Raw genomic sequence first — 26457 nt, 5'->3', positions numbered from 1 at the left:
AACAATCACTCTTCCAGGTTGGAACAGCTCTGAATGCAACAGGCGGCCCTGGGCGACTACTGTTGAACACAATATATATTTTTTTTCTCTATTTTTGCACGGGACGGGACGGGTTCAACCGGAAGATGTTGATCCACGCGAACGACGTCAGACACTGGCGAGATGGCAGGCGAACTGTTCAGCTTTTATCCTTTCGCCAGGAACGGACAATTGACCGGAAGAAACAGGTTTTCTGCATGCGGCGCAGCACCAGCTGATCGACCCCTTTTAGCGCGGCCGGGGGCAACACAAGAGAGCAAAAACAAACGATCTGATGATGTAACTGTTCTCTCCCTGCTGCACTTTGTAAGACGGATTGCACTTTTTCTTCATCGTGAAAGTGGAATCCGCGAGGCACACAGGCTTAACACTGCACTTTTCATTCTTCGTTCACCGATTCTTTCCAGGCGCAATGCCTTCTTGCACAACTTTTGCATTCACAAACACTGCTTATCAAAATATCAAGAACACGCAATTGGCTTTCGGGTTAATTGAGATTCAGCTTTTGAGGGTTGAATTTTTGCATATTAAACACGAGCACACTTTCGGGAAATAAGAAAAAAAAACACTTCACACACTAGCACTTTGGAACGAACCACGCGTAATGCGTACTCCAGGCAAAAGCACACACAATCGCCGGATTAATTCACGCCGATAACGTAATCGTAGCCTTGCTTCCCCACCTTTTCTTTACACGGCATGCGAATTTCGGTGCGCTCACGGCTGTTATTGTTGTTTTCAACCCGGCCTGACAGCTGTCAGTGAAGAGAGCGGTTTCAGCCGCCGGCCCGAGTTGCGGCGGTTTGAAAGCGGCGGCGGCTACAAACGGGTGCGTTAGGGGCGCCATCTAGCGTGCTGCAAGAGAAGCAAAGTTTGAATTGTGGTTGTTGTACCGGAAGATCGTTGCAAGTGTGACTCAACTTACCGTTTGGGGTAGATTTGAAGAGAGAGATTCCTTCTTGTTGAAGAAATCGTGATCGTTATCGAGTGATGGTGGTAGTGTGGCAAGGAGGCGCTGGTTGCATCAACTTTGGACTGTATGTTTCCTAAACCTTAACTTACGGTGTACTGTACATCTTCCTCTTTCTCTCATGCACGCCCGCCTCTACAGCTCCTGCATGGCTATGATGATGTTCTGCAGCGCTGTCCGGGCGTCGGTGGACGGCAGCTCGTCCAGCACCTTCAACGCCACCAGGCTGTGCTTGCGCTGCAGGATCTTTGTCCTCTCCAGCCCCGGTCCGTTCAGGACCGCCTGGTGCACTTTGGTGTAGTCGATGTTGTGGATCGATCGGCTGCCCTTCTCGATCTCCTCGTACAGCGCAACGTCATGCTCCAGGTGGAACAGTACCGGAGCGGACACCAGACTGAACTGTGCACCTGTATCAAGCAAATTGAAAATAAAATATTAATTACCTTCAAATCCATTACATTCCAATCGATCTCTTCCTTACCCAACGGCAGCGTCGGCAGCAGGAACGGCTGCATATCGATGCATGCTTGCCAGGCCAGCGCCAGATGCTTGCCGAACACGTAGCCCTGCTTCTGGAGCGGCTTCGGATGGCCACCGAGCATCAGGGCGGCCATGCAGGCCTTCCCCAGCAGACTGCCCCCGCCGAGCACGTGCCGGAGCGACCACTCCTTCTCCGGATGCCCCACCACCCCGTCAATCTTCATCGGTTCGGTGTTGTCCTCCAGATCGCCGAAGCCCAAATCTTCCAGACTGTTCAAATCGGTCGCCAGCTCCTTCAGCTGGGTGCCCGGTTTGGTCGGCAGTGGATTGTTCTGTTCGTCCCGCTCGCCGATAAAGTTCGACTCGGCCAGATCGCGGAACGCGGACGAGATGAGCATGTTCAGGTCCTGGTTTCTGCGAGTTTGCAAGGGAAGATACCGACGCTTAGCTTTGATTCTTTGGTTTCTATAATTAAGCACCCAAACAACCTACCTTAATGTGGCCACCTGCTGAGAAGCGTTCGCCAGCAGATAGTCCCCACCGAGCAGGGCGATCTTGTTGCCGAAGATCATGTCACTGTCGCCGCTCAGATCGTTGCCTGCATTGTCGTACGACTGCAGGTTCAGCATGCCCTGGTGGACCAGGTGCGAGGTCCGGATCATCTCCGTCACCTCGGCCAGAGCGCGCTGGGAGTGTAGCACGCCGGCACTCTTGTCCTGCTCCATGTCGGGGATGTTGTCTAGGTGGCCGGCCGCCTTCGATACGAGCAGCACGATCAGTCCCCATGCCTGCTGATTTTTGTCGTTGTAGATCAGCGTTCTGGGGGGAGACAATTAGCAGGAAGAGTGTGTGAATTAATGAATGCAGAAGGAAACCTGATCCGTAATTAAGCTTTTACACGGAGCTGAACAAAGGCCAAGGTTGGTGAGGATGTTGCTGGTTTCTCTCTCTCTCCCTCTCTCTCTCTCTCTCTCTCTCTCTCTCTCTCTCTCTTTCTCTCTCTCTCTTTCTCTCCTTCGCTCTCTTTATCTATCTCTCTATTATCTACCGCAGATCAGGAACTGCTGGCTTTGCATACCAAACAGACAAGGCCCCCTGCGATGGCCGTGTGAGATCGCGCAACGCACCACCGATGACGGGGCATCATCAGTAAACGCTTTCTAAAGCGCTCCACACCTTGGTTGGCTGTCCTTGTGGAAGTGGTAGCTTAACGAAGAAATTTATATTCTCCACACAGTACACCGCTAAAGACACTGTTGTGCTGTTGTTGCTTTTTTTTTGTGTGCGTGGTGAAACTTTGTGGCAAAAACAACGCTGGCAAGATTGGAGATGATTAATAGCTGTAACAAAAAAACAGCTGTATTGGTTACAATGGCAAAAAGGAGACGTGGACAGCTAATGAAGAAGTCAGCAGCAAAAACTGATGTTGCAATGTAGAAAAACAGGAAAACTTGTGTTCAATAATGGTGATAAAGCAAGAAAATTAGTCCATCATAATTCACGGTCATGGTTGGATAATGAAGAACTTATTGCGAGTTCATTAAAAGGGACTAATTTGAATCCACTGGTAGTCATTAACACTTCTTAAAGCGAAAAACTTGAACTCTCAAAATATCAATTAAAACCTCATTAAAGTGTTGTTGAGAATCATGGTTGGAATTAGGAAAAAAACATACTTTAACCACCTCTACTTGTGCATGAAAAGAAAGTTTAAAATTTGATTTTTGTTTTTAAAAAATTCATTAGGAGTTATGATATAAGTTGTGAAAAGAAGAATGAAATGCACACCAAGAGAGTTAATATATTCATCAATGAATTTTTTAAATTAACTTAAAACAAATGGAAAAATAAACTATTAACCTATCTCATCAAAAATCACCAAAAAGTAGAAAAGGTAGTAGTTAAGGCATGAAAGAGGAAAAATCATGTTCTCAACATTAGCGAGGAAGCCTTATCCACCTCCTCTTACTTCATTATCCAGCTCATCTTCCAGTGTTGATTGCATTATTCAACGCTCACGAATCGTGTTTCAACAGCACAGATGTCACGAATGTATGACAGCTGTTGAAAAACATCTCGCAAGAGTTGAGCAACACATTGGGACCATTGGGAACTTACACCAAAAAGAGAGTAGTTGTCTGCCAGTTTGGGAACTACAACCTTTGCTATGGGGCTTTGAGCGAACCTTTTGTAACACTTGTCTTAAGAATTGGAATATGTCTTCTTCCTCTTCTTCATCTCAAAACGGAAATTGAGCCTTGTTAGGCTTTGTAGAACATGACACACCACGGTCCAATAGACCACCAAGACTATCTCAGTGCCGATCCTTATGTATCTGTGCATAGTGGAAACATCTCAGTCCCTGATCCTCCCGGACATCAGGCATCAGGCCGCAGAGAATGTAACAGGTTTGCATAACAACTTGACGAACCGAAGTGGCTAGACTTGTTTATCTTAAAAGGTCACCAAACTTTTTCATTCGTTCGATCGACTGAAGAGACGATCGCACCGAAACTCGTCGCTAATTTCCATCAAGCCAACCAATGTCTCACCATCCCCGTAAAACACACTCCATTCGGCAGGGGGTCCATTATTTTCACCATCCCTGCTGTCTGTTCGATCCGTCGATGATGGTGTGGTACCGCGCCACATCATCTCTACCCCACCTGAACGAAAGTGACATCAAACACGAACGCGAACCGTTTTCGGGTGAGGTGGGCAGCTTTTTACTACGGGACCGGTTTTTTCGAAAGCACGAGCCCCACACACACACACAGCCCAGCTTCCACCAACTGTACCGAAACCGAAGTCGCAGTCGTACGGAACGCGCGAGGTTTTGTTTTCCAGTGTCGTAACGGTATGACCCGACTTTGTTTCCCAATCCGTGCCAACCACTGCCAGCTTGAGCTTAAGCAAAGAAAAGCGGGTGTCTGGGAGCGACCGCTTGGTCAGTGATCGTGATCAACAATTCATTTCGGTAGAGATATTTAAAAAGAGAGAGAGAGAGAGCGAGTTTTAGCACGACTGCCATCCACGTTGTGGCCAGTTGTATCTCTTACTTGGCAGCTTTCAGCAACGGATGATTGCTGCCGACCAGCTTCCGCAGATGCAGCGCCACGTTCGCGATCTCGTCGCTCAGCAGCCACCGGAGGCTGAGGAAGGAGGTCGGATAGCCGACGATCTTCTCCGCCTCGCTGACGGCCCGATTCCAGTCATGTCGCTGCACGCTCTTGGTGGCCAACTTTTCCTGCAGCAGATCACCGGTGCTCAGGCGACGAACCTCTGGCGATGTGACGAACGCACCGGACACGGTGGTCGCTGTACGGGACGGCTGACTGGACCAGTGCCTAAGATGGCGACCGCACAGTCGTATCACTTTACTCATAGCCATTTGGCCTCTGTGTGTGTGTGTGTGTGTGTGTGTCTGTACACGCGGACACTAGATCCTGCTATTCGCTCAAACACAAACACTTCCGGGAGCACACACCTAGAGTCACTCAACACACTCAACGGCTTCACACGGCGACCTCGATCTCAGCAAACAAGCACTCTTGGACGCCACGCACACTGGACAGCAGCAGCAGCAGCAGCGGAGAAGCACACGTGACCGACCGCTCGATTCGAACACCTGCACCGTACTGGGCGGCTTTCTTCTTCGCCAGCGCGCCCGCCACTCGACGCAAGCGAGCGAGCGAGCGAACTGGTTGGGTAGCTTCGCAACACTGGCCCCCCTTCCACCGACTCTCATCTCCACCACCTTCTCTTCATCGCTCGACATCGATCGTGTCCGCACGGTACGTGTACCGAATTCTTCAGGTGGAAGGGAAATTTCGGTCACCCATCCTACCCTGGACCATCCACTGACCATTCACCACATTCCATGCCGCCAGCCAGCCCGCGGACAGGGGAAGGCAGGTCTCGAACGCGTCTTCCGTGGGGGAGCCTGCCACACTCAGACACACACACACCCACACACACACACGCACCTACGCACACAAACTCCTAATAACGGTTTGTGGCTTCATTACTGCACGATCGAATGGAGTTTGATGTGGAAATGTGGTTGGTAGTATCAGCTCACCCTAACGCCAACACCACCTTAGGGGAGGAGGTTAGCGGTGGAAATAATTGAAATGTTTCCGCCAAACACCATCACGGGGATCGGGCACGAAGGACCAACACAAAACTAACCTGTATCAACAAATCCGAGCCACGTATGACCGTGAATGGATCGCGAGGTGCGATTGCCGGAGCACTTTTTCGGCATGAGCGAGGTGCATGATCGAGGTGTGTGTTTGTGTGTGTGTTGTGGGGCGAAATGCTTTCTTCGCTTTACAACGATTCGCGCGGGCCTTACGGGGCCAGCTTTGGACCTGCCAGGCTAAGGCGAAAGTTTTTACGGCGTTTTGAAGTTTGTTCCAATTTCTGTTTTCTGGTCTTTGCACCTTGCCTCTATACCTTCCTTAGTTGGGCTAAAACACTTTAAAATGAATAAAACACGTTTACCAATAAGTTCCAGTTGTTAGACACTGCTCGCAATTTGTGGAACAAAAAAAAAAAAGATCAGTAAATTGATCGATCATCATAGCAGTCATTGTTGTTAAAACGGGTTGTCAGCGGTCTGAATCCACCCTGCCGATCGATTTACCCGCAACGCCACCTTGGAAGGAGCGGTTCAATGTTCACTCCCAGTGACTTTCCAACACATTCGGCACGCTTGATTGCAACGAAAACGGGCATGTAAAACAACGCACGTTGCCAACGAGTATGATCTCATCCGTACGGGCCTACCCCTGCTGGTAATGAATTCGTCTCATCTTACCGCAAAATAAAGCACACAAAATACCCCTGTGCCCCATCGGCTGGAAGACTCGAAATCTATACGAACGGTCTGGTCGACTGACGGCGCGCGCACACACGTCCAGCTGGGAGGCGCTTCACTTAGTATCATCTTCGCGTGGATAGGATCTTCCTGGTGGATCTTTTTTGTTTTGTTTCGCCAATGCGTTGCGCGATGGTTTCCGGGATCGTCGATGCCATGCTCTTCCGACTTGAAGCGTGGTGGCCCCGAATAGACGAAACCGGTTTCGTTTGTTGGTTGGTTGGTTGGCTGGGGGCCGTTGTAACGTGTTGGATGATCGCGAAATTGAAGGTGATCGTATACCGCACAAACACGCTAGTACACCTCGGGGGTACGGAGGGGGAGTTTGGTGGGGCGAGGGAAGAAGAATGGGTGTAACGTGATTTTATGAGTGTAAAAGCTTGTTTTGCTGAATGTATGGAAAATGTAAACAGCAGACATGTAAAGATGATAAATCTTGAAGGTTAACGGATAACATGTCTTCAGATCTCTTCGACCAAATTCTACGACTTTTAGTGACTTTTTTAGGTAATGATGCTTTTGTATTATTCGGAACGTTAAGTTTGCTTAACATCGCTATCATCTGGTCATCGATCGCGGTCTTCTTGATGATGGGTGAGGCCCCTTTAAATGGGAGTGTAAAATGCCATAAGATAACGATGTCCTTCCGAGCCACCCTTCTTATTATTCACTTGATGATTGCTGATTGCACTTATTACCAGTCTCTGTCATGGTATGTGTTAATGCTGCTTACTGCGTACTTCCCACGGCAGCTGTTGTTCCGAGCGTGCCCAAGAGGTCAAGAGCCATCATATTGGATGGCCATGAAGCTGGTTTTTAGTCACTATGTTGCTTCAGAGATATGAACATAATCCTGAAATTGGAAAATGATCATTCTGCGAAGATAATGTACTTGTCGTTTCTATTTCCTTAACGATTTTGTATTAGTGTACGGCGGAAATTTTGAGCTTCGGGATGAGTACTGTAATATAGGATACGTTTTCTAGCGTCGAAAAACTGATAGACGGTGGCTTAGGGACACTTTGTTCAGCGGTATCGTAGCAACAATTGACTCCAAAAATTCCAAGAGATTTAGGAGATGTGAAGAATGCAAAAAATAGGAAACAGATCGAGCTTTGATACGACACACGATCCTGTGCCCTGTGTGTCCTGAGTTATCTGAGCAAAGGGTACATGATTAAGACAGCACGATCTACTAAACCAAATGTAAGTGGAAGTAAGAACCTACATATCCCGTATCTCAGGATGTCCAATAGTTTGGGATTTGGGATGGAATGGAAGGTACAATCAGACAGACACCAACCCAAAGGGTGGGTGCCACCGTTTAATAGATACTATTTCTGTTCTGTTTATATTTGTCGTTTTATTTCTTCTTCTTCTTCTTCTTCTTGCTTTTTTAGACAAACATTTCCAAAGCAAATTTCTTCCTCACCGTGTAATTTATTTTTCCTGCATTGTTTTCCCTTTCCCACCCTTCCCTGCCAGTTCTTCGTCCGTTCTTCGTCGATCCTCGCTCATCGCTTACGTACAAAGTAATGCCAAAAAATAGTGTAAGAAAATAGTACTAAAAAACTAACATACCCCTGTAACCTCAAACACACACACACACATCGCACAGACTTGAACACGCGCATATCTTCACTCAAACACTACCTTCAGCCTTCTTGTCTGCTGCATAGTGTAATAGTTTAACGAAAAGCACTTAGGTTTGTGTCGCTCGTTTCACTTTCAAGATGGGAGTGTTCTTGTCGTGGTTGCCGCCTCATGACAGGACGGTGTTTGTTAAGGTCTTCTCGTAGTGGAGATACTGGATCGAAGGGTGATGCAAATTGCGATCGACCGATCACAACACTTAGCGCCCCTTTGGCAACTCTTCGTCCTAAGTTCCTTTACGTTTCACTGCCTTCTTGGAAAGGATACACATGGAGCATACACATACAGAGAGACTCACACATTCATCCTCACACACACACACACACACGCTGCCAACTAACATACATCTTCTTGTGTTACCAAAGTCTGTTTATTATATTTATATAAAAAAAGAAATGAAGGAAAACACTCCCACTCTAATTCCCCCAGCGGTTCTACACAACAAAGAGGCACCGGTACCACCACAGATTCCTTTTTTTCTGGTTTTTTTTCTTCCACACATCCACCACACTTCTTCATCTCGCTTGTTCTAATTCATTCTTTCGCTCCCCTTACACAAATTACGCTCTCCCTCTCGTACTCTCTTTCACTCTGTCTCTCTCTCTGCAACAGGCACCCATGGGTATTTGGGAGGAAAACGCATCATCCAATGAGCACAATTATGATTTTCTAAACACATGTTTTTCCCCCTCCTTCTCTTGTTTGCTTCTCTCTTCGGAGTGTTCGCTTTCTTCTATCAAAACAGAAAATGATTTCGAGTCCCCGTTCCTTCTGCTTCTTACTTTGCGTTTCTTTTTTTTATCATACATTGTTTCATTGTCTTTTCTTTTATCGGTATGGGTGTGAGAGTGTGTCTGTGTTTACGTTTACTTGTTTGTTTGTTTTTTTTTATCTACTTTGCTTGTTTTAATCATTGTCTCTTGGTTGGTTTCAGTTTCCATCGGGAGTTTCCTTCTTGAGTGTAAAATGGTGTGTAAGTTAGGTTTTTTGTTTGTTTCTTCTTTTTTTGTTTGTTTTATTTTTGCATTTTCTTTCTTGGGTGTAATATTTTACTTTTCTATACTCACCTTCACTTTCGCGCTTTCTGTTCTTCCACCTATCCTTTGCTAATATGTTTCGCTTATCATTCTGGCTAGTAGTATTACTTTTTACTATTTTTTATCTTCATTGTTCAGATTGCAAATATTGCTTCTCTTCGTTTGCTATTATTTTCCAGTAACTTTAGGTGTGTGTGTGTTTGTGTGTTTTTTTTTGTTGCTTGTGTTTTTTCGTGTTTTTTTCTTATCTTCTCTGTTTCTCTATTTTTTATTATTACGATACGTTCTCGATCACTTTCGTGCATTGATGAATTATGTTATGTGTTACGTTGTGCGCTACCAAAAAGAAACTCTTTTTCGAGGTTTGCATTCTGCTTTGCTTCTTTTGCTCCTGTTTTCCAATGTTTTTTAGTATTTCTTACAAGTCTCTTGGGGGGTTTTTTTTTCTTTAAAAGACTTTTCTTTTGCGTTCTTTGTCGAACAAACACAATAGAGAAATAAATGGGTAAGCAATTTGGTATAAGGCTTATTTTAGCACAGTTTTCAACGTGTTTCAACGCTTGCCTTCTAGTCATTTCCCAAACAAAACAAACAAGCTCTTTTCATATTTATCCTTCTGCTATCCCGATTGGAACACCGTGCTGTTTTGGTTTTCTTTCCTTCACTTTACACATTCACTATCCTTTTGTGTATCTTCTTTTAGCATATACACACACACGCACACAAAACACACACTTTCTATCCAGCTTTTTTTCTTCTTTCTTTCATTATAATAGTATATCTAATGCATTCTTTACACTCACACAACTAGGCTTTAGCACTTTTCTTCAACCCTGTTTTTGGAGGGACAGCACCGTGAAACGCGGCTGAAACTCGTGTTCTAAAAACAAAACGAGACAAAATTGCGCACACACACGCACACACTTTGAGCAATTTGTTCTGCGTTGGCTGAGGAAGATGGGTGTTGGGTGGGCTAGCAAATGCATTCAACAAACCCATGGTTGGTGGCCAAACGGTGTGTGAAGTTGGCGAGATATGCATACAACAGTGGTAGCGGGAGATAAACAGCATAAGACAAAATTGCACGTTTTCAGTACGTTTACTGGCACAGGGTAGAGAAAGATTCAAATGCGCTCCAACATTGCCGCAGTCGTCGTCGCCGCCACCGCACCAACGAGTGCAATAGCATTCCGTGGATTACACATATGCAGGGAGCAGTCTGTTGCGTTTTGGGGGGGGGGGGGTGGATGGAGTCAGGCCACACATACAATTAGGAACAATCGTGTAAAAAAACCACCTAAAGCGTCTAAACTTGTGGCATGTTTTTGTTTGTTTTGTTTCTTCATTGGCATTTTCTCGTTGAATTTTCAGTTAAGTTTCTTCCTCGGTTGAGGTGTTTCTGCGAGTGTGGATGGGTGGGTTGGCGAGTGTGTGTATGTGTGATTATATCCTCATCAATATGATACGCTTTGTACATGCTAGTACTAAGTTGAAAGCATATACAATTAGTGTCCGCATTTCGGTGCAATGCCTTGCCTGAATGTGTCGTTCGTGAATGAATGTGGGCAAGTGTGAATGTATGGTTCTGTCCCCAAGTTTTGTACGTTTGGTTCGTGAGAATGTTTTGGTGTGTGTTTTGTCTGCAAAACCGGTGTGCTGCTGTTGCTGCAGTCAAAAGTAGTAATAATAGTAGTAGTGGTAGTAGTGGTGGTTGTGGTGGTGCTAGTAGCATAAAGGGAAAATCGAAACGAGCACGTGTTTGGTCCTCCTTTGCGTCAGCAAATTGTGTCCATGCAGCAGCAACTACCAACTCCAAATGCCGCCATTTAGGAATGAGATATTTTCGCGACTTGGAATTTGCTTAATCTTATCTATACACACACACACACACACACGCTCGCACCACCCACCCACACACACACACACACAGACATAGTCTAAGACAGTTAATAATACACGGTACCACCAAGGAGAGAATTGAAAAGGGAGTAATAGCGTATTATTGCGTGCATTCTCAACCCCTTTCGAAAGCGGTGTCCGTCCGTACACGTGCACTCTCTACGGTTAAACGGTATGTCTTTGCAACAATTGTTTCCTTTTGTTTTTGTTTTTTTATGTGTTTATGTTATACCAGCTTAAAAGACACAGACTTTTGCGTGTGAGTGTGTGCGAAATGATGTTCCCTCGGAAGACCCAGTACTGTTTGCTTCTTCTTCTTCTTCTTCTGCTTCTTCTCCATTTTTCATAATGTAAATATCAATAGTTCACTTTAATATATATCTGTATATAAGTGTATATATGTACTTTTTCCTTGTTCATTTACTTGCTTTTGCTTCTTTGACGCACACAGACACGTACACACACACACACACTCACACACCAGAGGAGGCCAAGTAGTTCTTTCTATTAACACCATTAATTACTTTTATATATTCCTGGGGGGGGACCGATCTTGGGCGAGCTACAACTAGAGCTAAAGGAGCCTGTTACAATTTACACTATTATACCAGCCATTTGTGTGACGCTCGCAGTTCACATTATTTTCTTCTCTTTCTCTTTTTTGCTTATGTTTTTCCGGTTCTCGTTAATTGATAGTAGCTACCATTTTGGTTTGACTTTCCTTTGCTTCGCAATCGGGGCACTTGGTTTGACAAATGAAGGGTAAAAATCATGAACACACTACGCCGTTACGCCACCATCAAATGGGCCACACTACTGCATTCTGCTGCTTCTCTTTCCCCGTGATCAACGTGAGGAACGAGATTATGGGGAGATATGCGAGAATGGTGGTGGCCTTCTCGGCGTTCGCGGCTACGATACGATTTGCAACAATTGAAGTACTAGTAATAATAATATTGTAAAATCTCTATATGACTGGACGAATTTTGTTCTATAGTTCGTTTCGCGGTTGATATCTTCTTCCCGTGCTTTCCGTTTCTAACCGTTTCTTGCTTTAGTTATAGCGAAAATGAAAGACAGATCCAAAACGTTCGATTGCTATGTTTTTCTTCTCTGCTTTACTCTAAACTCAATCTAAACTCAATCTTTTGCGCCGCACAAACTGGACAATCCAACGTACAGTCGCACATTCTCCTGTTTGTATTGCTATAATGCGTCTACCTTCGTTGGAAATACGTGGCTAAACGTGGCTACAGCTAAACCAAGCCACAACCCGAATTATGGACGTGTACGATTAAAGCGCGTTCCGCTTGCATCTTACTGTGTGTGAGCGTCTAGAGTAGTAGAGTAGTAGTAGTAGCAGCAGCAGCAGCAGCAGCAGGGGTTTTATACATTTAGTTTTAGTGCAATTGTGTGCTTCCTTTGATTTATCCGATACATACAACGAACAGAAAACATAATCAAACTTAACAGACTGCTACAACAAAAGTGGTTAACAAAGCTCCATCGTGGGGTGGGCAGATTGGGCGGGAAAATGGTGCAAAAGCAGAAAACAGGACAGCCAATCTGCCAGACGTAGAGGCAGCAGCACCTTATTATTGTCGCTTTCTATTGTATGCAGGGTACGGTAACGATCGACCATAATGAGCATAATGATATGGGCGACGGACTACCTACACCACACCACACGACGGTATGAGGGGGGAACAGTAGTGCGTGGTATGTAATTACTTGCAAGTGTTTTCTTAAATAATCACCTGCATCTGTGCGTGAGTGGGTATGTGCCATTCAATTAAGCACAATAAAGAACTTTCCCGAACGCGAAAGTTGCTTTTTCTACAGCTTTTCCTTTTATCCTTTTTAATTGTACGCTCATTATGATTTGCGACAAAAGGAAAACCAACAACAGAGGCAACGAAAAAAAAGCAATCCCTGTTGATGAAAACAATTTCATTTTTAGACCCATTCTTTGCTAATAAGACAAGACATGTTACTGGTGTGTTTCCTATACCTAAAAACACAAACACACACACACACGCGCGTTCAAGCTATTACTACATGTGAGAGGGTTTCTCTACCTTTTCCCCAGTCTCTATCTATACCTTACTTACAATAATATGTTACATCCTTGAGTAACTATCGTTTGTTTGTTTTCCCTTTTTTGTTTGTGTTGATATGACATCAATAGTTTTAGTTTTGGTTTGCGTACATTGTTTTTTTGATTGCTTTCTCTCTCTCTCTCTCTCTCTCTTTCTCTCTTCTTTTTGTTACCGCTGCTGCTAACACACGTGTTGAGCCATCGTTATCGGTACACCCTCACTACACCGCCACCGACGCAAACCGTACCAGACAAACAAGGCATTTTATCGACGAACTAACTGAAACAATGCAGGGGGACAGGTCGGTCGATGAATTGATGCGAAGTTTGTTTATGTTCCGTATGATTTCAATTTAATTTACCGCATTGAATTAACAAACACTGCTACACTACACCTGCTTGATTTTAAAACGTGTGTCCCGATCGTAACCGTTTCGTCATTATCAAAAGACGTTTTTTTTTCAAATTGCAATCGCAATTCAAAACAATAAACTGTTATTTTTGTTTGGGGTTTTGTGTGTGTGTGTATGTATGAGTAATTCCTTGCAAACATTTTCTCGCACATCCTACTACTACCACCAGCCCATATGAATTAGTTGAAAAGCAAATTTTTACTATAGTTTCACAGCACAATTTGATAACTTTTTTATGCTAACCGTGTCACAGTATTACTAATCGACTTTTGCCACGCTCCCTTGCCGGAGGAGCTGTTACTACAATCGTATAACCCCCCGCGCTCTTCCCTCTTGGCTCGCACTTTCTACTCCTCGCTTGCCATTACGGGGGATTGAATTAAGATCAGCAGTCGCTTTGGAAGTACAGCAGCAGCGGGTGTACGTGGTTTTTGCGCCATTGCCTTCTTGTTGTAATTTAGCTATCGTACGAACACTGCGTGAAACGTGTAAAAGAGATATTTGTGCTTCACCCCCTGTCTGTGCTGTCTGTGTGTGCTCTGCAGCACTTAAATTGTCGTATTAGGTTGTTGTTGTTTTCTCTCTCTCTCTCTCTCTTCCCTCGCAACATACATTACGCTGCAAGCTAGTAGGTAAGCTAGTATGAGTGTGTGTGTGTGTGTGTATGTGAGGAGGGTATGTCTCGATGTAATCAAACGTCTTACACAAATCAATCGGTTTTTAAGCTCACTTTTTGTTTCCTTCTTTGAACTGATTATTGCTCGAGTTTCTATAGTGAAACACACACACACTAACACACACAAAGGTGGTTATGATCATTTTCATTACGGTGGCAAAATAGGAGCTACTTCTTAGGCAAGTGTCTATGTGTGTATGTGCTTGAATTTGCAAAAATGGTGCGCGCGCGTTACTGCGGCAGCACGTGGCAAGAACTACGGCAAGTCGTTGTGGTCGGGTCCAGTGTGTGGGGCGATGTGGGAACCGTTGGTCCGTCCACGCATGGGGCTTGTTTGCTGGAGGGTATTTCTTTTCTACCGAAGCGAGGGTAAAAGAGCATGTTGCACTAACGTGAGGTAACGTTTAGAGTTTTGGGTGTGTTTTTTGTTTAGTTTCTTTTCTTCTCGGTTTACTATTACGGTACCATATAATGGATCACATTTACTTAAGGCATGACTGATGATCACGGAACGTAAAACATTTCCAAAACTACAAAAAAAAGAACCTATACAGAAAACACTTGATTATTTAAAGTTTGAGATGGCGGAAGCTTCCAACCAAACGAAAAAAAAAACCCTGAAAGTAGTAAGATTGCTAAATTCTTGTGTAGAACATTATCTGATTATCTCTTTCTTTCTCCCGCCTTTCCTCGAAATGCTTTTGCTGCAAAAATTGCAAACCGCTTTGCAATTGCTGTGTGAGACACGCAATGCGCGTCAATATGCTCTAGGCTTTGCTTGTCTAACTCGTGTATGGTCGCCCTCGCACAAATGACTATCTCCTGGATGCATGTGATACTTTAAAACACACATGATTATCATATAAGCTCTTATACCATACCATATAAACAAACCTCCCAAATCGCGCATTTTTCTCCTCTCATCTACCGGGAAAGATGCAATTCGTCGATGTGCAAACAAACACGTGCGCGCACACACACACACACACACGCACACATATCGTCGTCATGCTCGGATCTTCTCCAGTGTGTGTGTGTGTCGCTGTGATTATGTGGATTAGCAGTGCACGGTAGTAGTAGTACCGTTTAGGTTCGGTGCAGCAGCAGCATGCTGTACAGGTTGTCGCCGTCTCTGACGGCGGCGTCGATGACGCTGCTTTGGCTGGGCGGCCGTTTCGGTCTGGTGCGCGTGCGTTTGGCGTCGGTGTGGCGATGGTGGGGGATCCCGTTGGCAACGACACGGCGGCGGACACCCTCAATTATCCGTTGAGCCGCTTGTATCGCTCGCATCGGCCGCGGAGCTGCTGCTGCTGTCGCTGGTAGCTGCTGTCGCCTCAACGGCGGGTGCTGCCGTGCTGGCGGCAGTCTCCTCTACCGATGCTGGTGCGGATTCTGGCACTGTTGCTGGTGCAGGCGCTGCTGCTGCTGCGGTCGAGGAGCTTGCAGCACTGTTGCTTGCCTCCTCCTTCGGGGTCATGCTGCTGCTGCTGCTGCTGCTGCTAGTGCTTTCATCTCCATTTGCCGCTTCGGACTTTTCGACGTCGGTGCAAGTGGCTGGACTAACTGCTTTCTCCTCTGTGCTACCACCAGCTTCCTTTCGTTCGACGGCACTGTCCGCGGCTGCCATGGTTTCATTATCGGAAGATACAGCGGTCGGCACATCGGCTACTGTTTGTGTGCTATCGACTACTTTACCATTCACGTTGCTGTCACTAGGAGAGCGAATAGAGAGAAAAGAAAAACATTACATTCCTTTCAATCTAATACTACACGCACACCTCGCCATTACAGGGTTTCGAATCATATCAACCATATCAATCATATCATATCGAATCAAGGAATAGTTCAACCAGTAAAGCGAATGTTGCAATCTATTAAATAAATCCTGCAAGCATACTCTGGAAGTTTGCAATTTTGTAATGGAGTGTTGCAACCGAAAAGGGGAATTTTGCAAGCATACTGTGGGTGATTTCTATAAAAAAAACATCATTTCTAGAGATTCTCGTGAAAACAGATGGATACATGATAACCTGAATAAATCCTGGCGCGGAGTCATTATGAAACATTATAAATCAGTAAAATCAACTAAAATGTTTTAAGAAGTTTACAGCGGCACCCACAGTCTGATGACAGCTCCACAAGTATGCTAGTAAAATTCCCCTATTCGGTTGCTTACTTACTTAAATGTATACAGTGAAATCTCTCTGAGGTGAATCTTCAAGGGACCGTTAGTTTAGAGAGATATTCATGTTGAGGAAAACTAATGAAGGTGATGCTATGCAGTATCCCAGAAACCGCGGAAAAAACATGGCATCCTTTGACCAATATTTTTGTGAATTGTCATCCAAACCAAAGTCTATATAATACAGAGGTCGAGTCGTCCAGAACATTTGATCAAAAAGTGTGGGAAAGTTTTGACAGCTGGATGAAAAAGTTTCTATAGTTTCATCGCAGCATGCATTGTGGTTTTAGTTGTTGTGCATGCAGTGATTGGAAACCATTTTCGGTCATTTTAACATCGTTTGTTTGTAATATAGTACTTAAAAAAGTTGATGAATATCAAGAAAAGATAGAATTATCGTGAAATTATCATTTACAACAAGATCAGTGCCCGAAATTACGACGAAATCATGTGCGACGAAATCAAGAGGGTCAAGAGAGACCAGATTTCAAATTGTGGTCATTTTTAAGCGATGAAATACTGAAAAAAACTACTCGATGCCACGTTCATGAGAAAGAAATGTATAGTTAAACTAAGTTTTGAGCACAAAATGTACAATTGGCCCTGAAAAGTGTTTGGTTGTTTAGAATCGTTTATAGACTTGGATCCAAACATTCAGCATTGAGAATTTCGGCTACGAAATCGCATATGCGGCTTGAAGAACATTTGCCTTACACTACTTCTAGACGACCAACTTTTGTACCGCGACAAAATTTCTGCGAGCTCTTTGTTCTAAAACAACTTCTAAGTTTTAGAACAAAATCAGAGGCAACCGAGATTATCGCGGGTTTGTGATTTTTTCACAGAAAGGCAATGCTCGCGCTTCGCGACATTACAATTGAAGTAAGCCATACATTCGTGCTAAAATAAGGACGGTTTGAGAGATAGAAAGTGTCGCCAAAAAGTGTTACACTGTGTTGACAATTTTTAACAATTTTTAACAACCGCGACAATAACATTGCAAACTTACACAGTGTGCTTGCACGATTCAACTAACCGGTTCCATTGTATGATTCGCAAACCCTGTATTATGCTTACCTCACTTCCTGTGCGTCCTTTGCATCGGTTGATTTTTCTGCCGCCTCCAGGAATGGGTCCTGTTGTACGCTTTCGGGCACTTTTCCGACCTCTCCCCCACTGGGCGTGGCTAGGTCCACGGTTGGCGGTATCGAGTTCGCGTTAAAGATGTCTGCATTTTCAAAGTCGAACAGCGCACTGGCCGCATCGAACGCTGCAGCAGCGCCGGCCGGATCGAGCATCGTACCGTCGCCGGACGTCGCTGCGGACAGGGAAAGGCCACCGAAGGATGGATTGCTGCTGGCGGCGGCAGTAGTTGTCATTGCGGCATTGCCCACCGCACCGAGCGCCGACTCGAAATCGGCAAAGTTGTCCTCGAGCAGGGCCGCCGACGGTGGGCCCGTTTCGTTGACCGCCTGCAGAAACTTCAAAATGTTGTGATTCATGCCACCGGTCAGCGGCACGTCACTGTTGCTCTCGCTGTCGACCAGCCCGGACGATGCCAGCGCGCCGAAATCAAAGTCCGACTTCTGGCCACTGAAAGGGAAGGGGATGAAAAGCGATCAGTAAGTAAAGGGGGCAACCCACAAGTGTGTCGTCGTCGGTGCAACTCACAGCAAACCGTCGTCGCCCAGCAGCATATGTTTGGAGGCGTGGTGGTCGTCGTCGTTGTCCTGCGCACCACCACCGGTCGCCGACTGTAACGGTGCAAACGGATCGCCATCCTCGCCATCGTCGCCATCGTCGTCGTCGTGCGTCTTTGCCCGCTCGCCGAACATGGCGCTCTGCATGCCGAACGGATCGTCCCCGGCAAGGCTGTCCAGGTTGGTTGGGGGCCGGCTGTTCGGCAGGGTCAGGATCTGGGCGGCCGAGTCGCCAAAATCGTCCCACCGGTCCGAGGTGCCCTCCGATGCGTTTAGCTCGTCCGCGAAGTCAAAATTGTTGAACGCATTGTTGATGCATTCCAGCAGCTGGTCCATTTCCACCTTGCTTGGCGGAGTATCGAACGGCATCATCTCGCCCAGCGGTTCTCGCTCTCTGCCGGTTCGCAACGCGCAAATGGGCCGCAACGAAATAAAAAAAGGAAGCGAAGAAAAAGGATACTCTTAATGGACGATGAGGGTTCAGGAGTCGCGCAAAGTTCCTCCTCCCAACCAGGCAGCTCCAAAAGCTTATGGAAGGGGCGCAAGATAATACTTACAGTGAGCAGATACGATACGGATCCTGACCAGCCTGTCGGGGGATGTCGTCGGGTGGATTGAAACAACATGTGGCATTACTCAATTAGTCAACACACGCACATCGCATCGTTTTTACGAGCGGTTGCAGACTTACCAAAAACTTCTTCTGCCTGCCTAGGCGATTTAACAACTGACTATCATCGGATTCCATATAACAAGTCCAATTCGACATCTGCTCCTCATCCGTAAGCGTCGCGTGTACCATACCGCGGAATTCCTTCGAAAGGTTTACGGAGGTCATAAGCGTATCGCACATCTCGATGAGATGGCCCGTATACCCTAATTGTTTAACGCACAAGCTTTCGTTGGGTGTTACGGCATCTACAAATAGTTTCAACAGTTTCGGTGCCAGCTGAAAATCCGTTATGATCTGGCCGGCCAACGGGGAAAAAATGGGACAAAAACCGAAATTCGTGAAAGGAAAGGTAAGCCATTTAACCGCAAATCAATACCATCCGCTCCACACCACTTACATATCGCTGCAGGCTCGAGATGGCGAGTTTGTTATCACCCTCGCCGCTGCTGCCGTCGCCCTGGTCGAACGACGCGACGGCATAGTTGATGCAAACTTTAACACGCCCGTGAAGGAAGTTGTTCCAAATGTATTGCTCGAAGAGGTTGAGCAAGGTGTCGAAATAGTCCGTTTCACAAATCCTGCAAATTGAGAACGGGAGCGAAAGCGAGAGTGAGTGTGTGGTTTAGTGCAAGAGAACCAGAATTGTGGCCCGTTCCACAAGGGCGACTTACGCGGCAATAAGTTCTTTGTTTTCCGTCTCTATTAATACTGTAAATAGATAGCAAATCTGAAGTCTCACGTTGCCCAGCGGTGGTGACAGTGTGCCGAAGGTGGTAACTATGTCCGGTTTCTGTGGTAATCGAACACACATACACACACAATATCAATATACCGAGCCTAGCAGGGTGGGGAGAAGGTGGAAGGGGGTAGGAGTAGTGCTTACCGCAGGCGGGTTCTTGAGGATCGCGACAAGGTCGGCAACGCGCAGCTTGATAACGCTGGCCAGATGCGCCACGACCAGATCGTGGTGCTCCTTCTCCGCATCGATCACAATTTGCAGTGCCGTATCCGAGACCGGTTCCTGGCTGTAGCGGGATTAGGTTAAATAAAAAAAAAAAAAAACGGTATAAGAACTGCGTTCCCAAGCAGCCCGTGAGGGCCCCTTGGTACTCACATTATCGTGTTTTCTAGCAGTCTTAAGATGATTTGAATTCCGGCAATGATTGCACTTTCTTCGCCATTTGCTTCGAGAATGATGTCGAGCAGCTGTTTCGTTGTTTCTTCACTTTCCAGTGTGTCTAGAATCGGGTCCGAGGTAACTGGAAAATAAGTTTAAGAAAGAAAATAAAGTAACATAACCGTTTAGTGCGCGTTTCACGGCATGGAGGGCAGGGAAAACAGGGAAGAACGATCATCCGCAGATGGTGTTGTGTAGGTAAAATCCAATCAGAAGAACTTTCAAACGTGCAACGCACGACAGGATATGGCAACAAACGAGTGCTGTTTAAAGATCTTCTGTGGGATTTTCGTGGCAATGATGCAAGTGTACGAGTGAAATAAAAATGAATTGAAGTCAGCAACGAGCAGGACGAAGGGAAAATAAGACTGAACCTAAAACAACAAACACACAAAACAAACAAAAAACAAAACAAAAACATAAACGCAACAAAGAAAAGCGAAACAACCTGAAGAAGGATAAGGAACATCTTTGCGAGTACAGCGCGATTGTGTGTGCAAAATGGTCCAAACAGTCCAAATAAAATGTAAGAAATCAAACTCAAAAAACCACCTGTGTTAGCTAATACACACTCCTCACACACATGTAAAGGCCGTGCGCTGCTGGTTCAAAGTTTAAAGTAACTAGGGAATTGTGTGTGTTTGTGTGTTGTGTGCCAAGGAATCGGCCGAAATCGGCAAAATATGTTGCAACAATTCGACCAAACGATGCAGAAAAAGAACAAAAAAAAACAAAAAAAAAAACGAAACGGAAACTGGAGGGTTGACTGTGTGTGTGTGTGAGTGTGTACGGGGTGGGTTGTGGTACATTGTATATTACCTTGAAAGCGAGACGAAATCTTGCCCAGAATCGATGGAATGGTACTGCTTAGGTTGAAGTTGAAAATCGTTTTCAGTTCGTTAGGGAGAATTTTGGATTTCAGATTGTCGATCCGCTTACAAGTACTTTGCAGTCGGAACGTCCCTTCTAAGGCAACAGGTAAATGCCGATGAAAGAACACACACACACATACACGCAATTTTGGGGGTTTCATACAGTTATTTTCGGTCGGTTAGGTTACAGCACGCAGTGCGGATGCATCAAGCGCATCATTCACCATTGAAGAGATGGGACGATTGGTGGTGGGTGGGGGCGGAGGTGTGTGCATTATTGTTGTGTTGTTGTGGCATTTTTGGATTTGATTTTTCGGGGCGGCGGGCGGGAGGGTTTGGTTTAGTTTAACAACAAACCGCGCGTGGGGGAAGTTTCGTGTGCGAAAGACAGTGGGAGAAGAGAGAGAGAGAGAGAGAGAAAAAGAAAGAAAACAGTGAAGTTTTAAAAGAAATGCAATTGTGTAGTAGTGTAGGTGCGTGTTGTTTATGGGAAAGCGAATAATTGAAAAATAATATTAAAGGAAAATAACAAAAAAAATAGACAAGCCTAACCAAGCTGCTTTGTCTGTAAGAAAACGTATTCTTTTTAAATGCCAAAGCTAAGTAAATCAAAATATGCCACAAGCACAAGCATAAAACAATGCTATGTGGGTTTGTTTGACGTGATTCGCAAAGGGAGGGTGGTATATGAATCACACAATGAAATGGAATGGAACACAAAAATTAGAAACAAACCCAAACCTAAGGGGGAAAACAAGTCTTTAGGCAAACGTTTCAAAATTTGCAAAAATCAACGTTCACTTCTGGAGCAAACACACGAAAGGGGATGTTCACACATCCATTATTGTCATTGCATACACACCTTTGTCCTGCTGCTCGTTCTGGCGCTTACACCGGCTGATCTTGATGAGCTCGATGAGGAACTGGGAAGCATTGTAATGCTTCTGGTCCTGGCCCGGCTGCTTGAGTAAGGCAATGATTTCGGCCACCAGCTTCTGCTCGTTCAGCCACTGTTGGGAGGGCAAAATTGGACAAAATCATTAGCACCAAGCACACACACACACAGCGCATTTGCCGCCTCATACCTCCAACAGTTCGGACTTGAGCTCGGCATCCTCGATGTCGGTGATGTGGGAGAGCAGCAGATCGCTGACGACCTGGTTGCCAAAGTGCTTCAGCATCGACGGCAGGAAACCTTTCTTCGACTTGATAAACTCTAATACTTGCAGGCACACAGATTTGTAGGAGAAGTAGTCCTGCTCGTTCTGCTTCGCGATCAGCATGCCGAACGTTTTGCAGAAGAACGAGGTCAGCAGCGGGTTGAGCGGCGGCTCCTTCACCAGGAAGCTGTACAGCTTGTTCAGGAAGTTCTGGTTCTCGACGAGGTGCGTTTTGAAGGACGGCACATCGCTGGTCAGTATTTCGCACGCCATGTTGGAATGCATGAAGCGTATATTGTCGTCCAAATCGGCGGCCGGCTCCTGTATGATGAGATCGATCAGCGCATCGAAGTTTTCGGTGCGATTTAAGCTGCGGACAGGATGGGAGGGGAAGAAAAACAAACAATGTCATTCGTGCTCAGGAACAGAAGGGCTCAGTGCTCCTACTCACTATTGTATCAGCTTGGGATTCTGGCTTTTACATTCTTGTAGAACGTTTTCGTAGTCCAGCACCTCGGCAAGGGTTACACCCTGGTAAGTGGAGGGGAAATAAAGCATAGCATTAACAACTTCCCCCTGGCCAACAGCAACAGCCCGCTCTTACCTCTTTGCTAAGCAGTGCGTCGATATCGGACTGCATACTGAGCGAGTCCCAAAACATGATGCCTCGTTTGTATCGTATTTTGACGGAGCAGATGGCAATCGGCCAATCGGCGATTGCAGGTTGCGGGATTCAGTTAAGGCAAGCTCCCGGCCGCTTACTGTACGTACCTGGTGCTACGGGGTATGACGGTGATAGAGCACAGCGCGCTGGGGGGTAACGCGTGAACAACAACAACAAGCACCCGGAGGGGGGGAGGGTGGTTCGGAACCGTCTTTATCACACACACAAGGACACAAAGTGTGCACTCCTTCTGCTCGCTGTATTAGTCTTGCATGCCTCTCGTGCACGGCTTGCACCACGGAGTGTCCACAATCACAGTGGAAGGACAAATGAAGCGTTAATGCTCGGTGGTTGGTGGTTGTGCTAGCTTGCGTTGAGGCTGTACACGGTTTCGGGGTTGAAACACAACTTTTCCTAGTGCGATTTCGTTAACATGGTACAGTGTGGATGCAACACTTCCTTTTGCGCTACGAGCCGACCTAGATAACACAGCACTGTAACGAAACGATAGAAAAGAGCTTATATTAGTTTCGTTTTGCTATAGGGAATCGTTAAAATCGAACCGCTAATACAGTAAATGAAATAAATCGATGAAAATTGCCCCGAAACACGCTCTCAAACAGCAAACGTACACGAACGAAACCGCACAGGGAATGCGCGACCGGCCCCACTCAATGCGGCTCATCGATTGTGGCCCGAGTCAAAACGGAACTCTGTCGAAAGTCGGTACAAATCTTTTATTTTTAACCCAAAGACCATTCTCTCCCTCACCCGGACCGGGGCCCAGCACAGCCCAGGTCGTCACAATCCACCCCATCGACACTGGCGGGACGGGTAGGCAAATTCATTAGCCTCTTCCCACAGGGGGTGGGGTAGTAGTGGAACAGCTCGTCCACTGTCACACTACATGACTCGCGTGATAGCACCAAGTTGCGTCGTTAGAATTTTGATTTGTCCGTTCAGTTGTGCATGCAGCGGCCGCGATGGGCCATACTTTGCTGGCATCTTCATCCCGTTCTTCGATTTGATATTGCCCAAACAGCAATCGCTAAATGGAAAATAGCCGTACCGCCGGAAAATACGCCCCCCCCCCCCCTGGATCACACTGTTCTCTCTTTTGACAGCCGAGCATTGATGCAGGTGACCGTGACAAAAGATAACGTAACTTAACGCGATGCCTCCTCCTTCAACTGGGTTCTCTCGCTCCACTCTCCCCTCCCACACTTACGCGGAGAAAACTCTGAATGGGATGCAAAAAGGGGGGGGGGGGGGGGAGGGCTCACAATTGTTTGTGCTTGTTTGTGTTCGCGTACTTCGGCGTAGTTCTGTCACTGACGTCAAGGAAGAATGGGATGGGACGACGAGAGGCCAATTCATATTTTTATCAATCAACACACACGCACACAGCCCGGTTTGGGAGGGGGCAGAAAACGTGTGTGAAAGGAGTATGCGGCCCTGTGTGTGACAATTAGGGTGTCGATTAGTTGTGATAAGGAAAAGTACCACATTACACAAAGAGTGTGTAACGCGTGTGCCATCTCTAAGTAAGCTCTAATTAAGCTGCTTTAATTTGGCAACATATTTGAGAAATCTATTCTCTGTGTGGCGGCGATCGATGGACCAGTTCGCATCCATCCAATTAACGCCTGGAAGGCATGGCAAACAGTCAACATTGTTGTAATCACACCGTGGACCGAGATAAATGCATTCCCCGGCGCTAGGATTGTGTTACAGGAAAAATATTCCTCCCAGCTCCCAGTTAGGCCCCACCAGCAGCAGTAGTAGGCTGTTTCACGCTTGTTGCTCGGTTGTTAAGCAATTCAGCCAACCAGAACAAAACCGGCCGCCCTTCCCCCACGGACGCGACGGCTGATGGACCGATGGAGAAAAGTAGCGTACGCGTACGGGTTAGTGGTCTGCTAGAATTGTGAAACCACAAGATTAAAGCAAAAGCTGAATGATTGCTGCTAGTGCCCTCGGGTTCGTGCCACCATAGCACGACTAACCTGAACAAAGATCACAGATATCTCGCGCACGTGTACACAATCCCCACGAAACCCTTCAGAGCCAGCCAGCAGAAACACTAAATTGTTGTCTAAACTAATTTGTTTTCGGCACTTTTGTCCGGAGATGATATGAACACACGCACAACTAGACACACAGGACACAGACACAGTGATTTGTTGCCGAATGCTAATCCCTATTCTTCTGCACACCCAGAACTTCTCTTCCCGACGCTCGCACAGGGTTCGTGTGTGCACTAGTTTGCCTTTCAAGGATTGCTTTGTTCCAAAAGGGGGGGCGTCGACTCGGTCGTCATGCACTGGGTAAGCACCAAAAAAGCAAACTATTGCCACTTCCGGCAGTGGTAGACCAGCTAGCAGAACAGCTCAAACCCAGCAGCACAAAAGCACAACTCGTTTCAGCACACCGCACACGTACACACACACACATACACACTTACGCACTAGTGACGACGTTCGACCGACGCGAGTGATAAGAGGTGTCGGAACGACACACAGAAACCACCCGGTAGCGATGTGTTCGTGGTGCCGATGCTAGAAAATAGAAAATAGACAACGTTGTAGGACTGCGGGGTGTTAGAAGGGAAGGTAAACTTTAAAAAGAAAACAACACAAAAATACTACGCGCTTCTTCTCCGATTTATGGCAGACGTGTGTATGTGTGTGTGTGTGGAGGGTGTGATGTGCCACCCGATCAGCCCCCGATCCGCGTGGCCGGGGTGTAATTTTAGCATATCAGAGAAGCCAATTCCGATGCTGCGTTCCGTTCCTGTTGCTTCTCGCGAGTGTTTTTTCTGCTATGTCCCTTTTTGTTTTTTGGTTGGGAGGGCTGGGTGGATGCGTGGGAGTTGTTTTTTTTCTTCTTCCGTGCCTCAAATCACATACACACACGCACACATACAGTCGAAATGCGTGTAGACGGGTGGGTGATTACGGTGGACATGGACTCGACGGTGGTTACCGAACCGATGGCCTGACCTTGGTTCTTCCCCCTGTGTACGAAAATCGATCCCCAGGGGGAAGGGTGGGGGTCCCTTTCCGTGTAAGAAAAGGCAGTGCCAGCCGGAGCAAAGGAATAGCAGCAGTTCAACAGCCTCGGCTGCTGCGATCAATATGCGACTTTGCACCGGGAGGTACAGGAGCACTTCACGAGCATAACTATGCAATCGACACACGGCGGCACACGTACATTTCAATGCAGCAGCAGCAGTAGCACCGGACCAGAACAAAAAGCAAGGATGATGACTTGTGCTTATCGCATCCGGACAGCACATTGGTGCACAACCTCTCGTGTCTCGCTGTGACGTTCACTTGCTACGACGGCAAAATCGGAGGTTAATATGCAACCGCTGGTTCAGTGGCCAGCAACCAGGCAGGAGGACAATTTGTCGCGATTTTTCACATCAACATTCTCGACCGCCGCATGAGTCACACTGGTGGTGGTGCTGCTGCTGCTGCGGCGCCGTACATTGTTCGACATCGGTGGTGGTTGGTTGCACTCGGGGTCTTTTTTCTTGTGCTTTTCTTTTGTTGCCTCCGCTCTCAGCCCGTGCGATTGTGGCCGCACGGAGAACACACCACAACACAGCCCTGCAAAAAAAAACACTGCAAAAAGGGACGGTGTACCTGCTGCACTGGAGTGGAAGTTCGGTTTCCGGTAGTCCGGGCCGGGTAAAATTCCGTAAAGGACGCGAAACACGACGCAGAGCGATTCTCTTTTGCACAAGTCCACTTCCACTCTTGGCGATCTATTTTTTTCGTTGGCAAATAAAATGGTGAAAGTCAGTGGGGAAGGGTGGGAGCGCGAGGTGTGCGCCCAGGTAGCAGATTCCGGCAGACAGTTGTTTGACAGCCGCTC

General features: G+C 46.5%; 2 protein-coding genes across 11 annotated transcripts; both read right to left on the bottom strand.

The window, feature by feature from the left end:
- Positions 1 to 103: 103 nt before the first annotated feature.
- LOC121594059 (all trans-polyprenyl-diphosphate synthase PDSS2-like) lies at positions 104 to 5861 on the bottom strand. Its single transcript, XM_041916948.1, has 5 exons — positions 4549 to 5861; positions 1982 to 2308; positions 1491 to 1903; positions 965 to 1416; positions 104 to 894 (listed from the first exon to the last, which is right to left on the bottom strand). The coding sequence occupies exons 1-4, from the start codon at positions 4878 to 4880 to the stop codon at positions 1145 to 1147; spliced, it is 1344 nt and encodes a 447-aa protein (XP_041772882.1). The 5' UTR covers positions 4881 to 5861; the 3' UTR covers positions 104 to 894; positions 965 to 1144.
- Positions 5862 to 7708: 1847 nt separating this feature from the next.
- Positions 7709 to 26410, bottom strand: LOC121594057 (serine/threonine-protein phosphatase 6 regulatory subunit 3). Of its 10 annotated transcripts, none has more exons than XM_041916937.1 (15): positions 26226 to 26410; positions 25040 to 25133; positions 22516 to 23069; positions 22363 to 22442; positions 21837 to 22281; positions 21614 to 21761; positions 19817 to 19961; positions 19586 to 19727; positions 19374 to 19492; positions 19100 to 19280; positions 18721 to 18996; positions 18587 to 18618; positions 18001 to 18423; positions 17407 to 17922; positions 7709 to 15859 (listed from the first exon to the last, which is right to left on the bottom strand). In XM_041916937.1, the coding sequence occupies exons 3-15, from the start codon at positions 22570 to 22572 to the stop codon at positions 15403 to 15405; spliced, it is 3021 nt and encodes a 1006-aa protein (XP_041772871.1). In that variant the 5' UTR covers positions 22573 to 23069; positions 25040 to 25133; positions 26226 to 26410; the 3' UTR covers positions 7709 to 15402. The 10 variants fall into 10 exon arrangements, with proteins under 10 accessions (XP_041772871.1, XP_041772872.1, XP_041772869.1 ...); XM_041916938.1 differs by lacking the exon at positions 26226 to 26410 and adding an exon at positions 25578 to 25595; XM_041916935.1 differs by lacking the exon at positions 25040 to 25133.
- Positions 26411 to 26457: the final 47 nt, after the last annotated feature.

This window comes from Anopheles merus, chromosome 2L (assembly GCF_017562075.2).
Source record: "Anopheles merus strain MAF chromosome 2L, AmerM5.1, whole genome shotgun sequence".
Classification (NCBI taxonomy): domain Eukaryota; kingdom Metazoa; phylum Arthropoda; class Insecta; order Diptera; family Culicidae; genus Anopheles; species Anopheles merus.
Note: the sequence above shows the minus strand (reverse complement) of the source record. Positions and strands in the feature narration are given on the sequence as shown.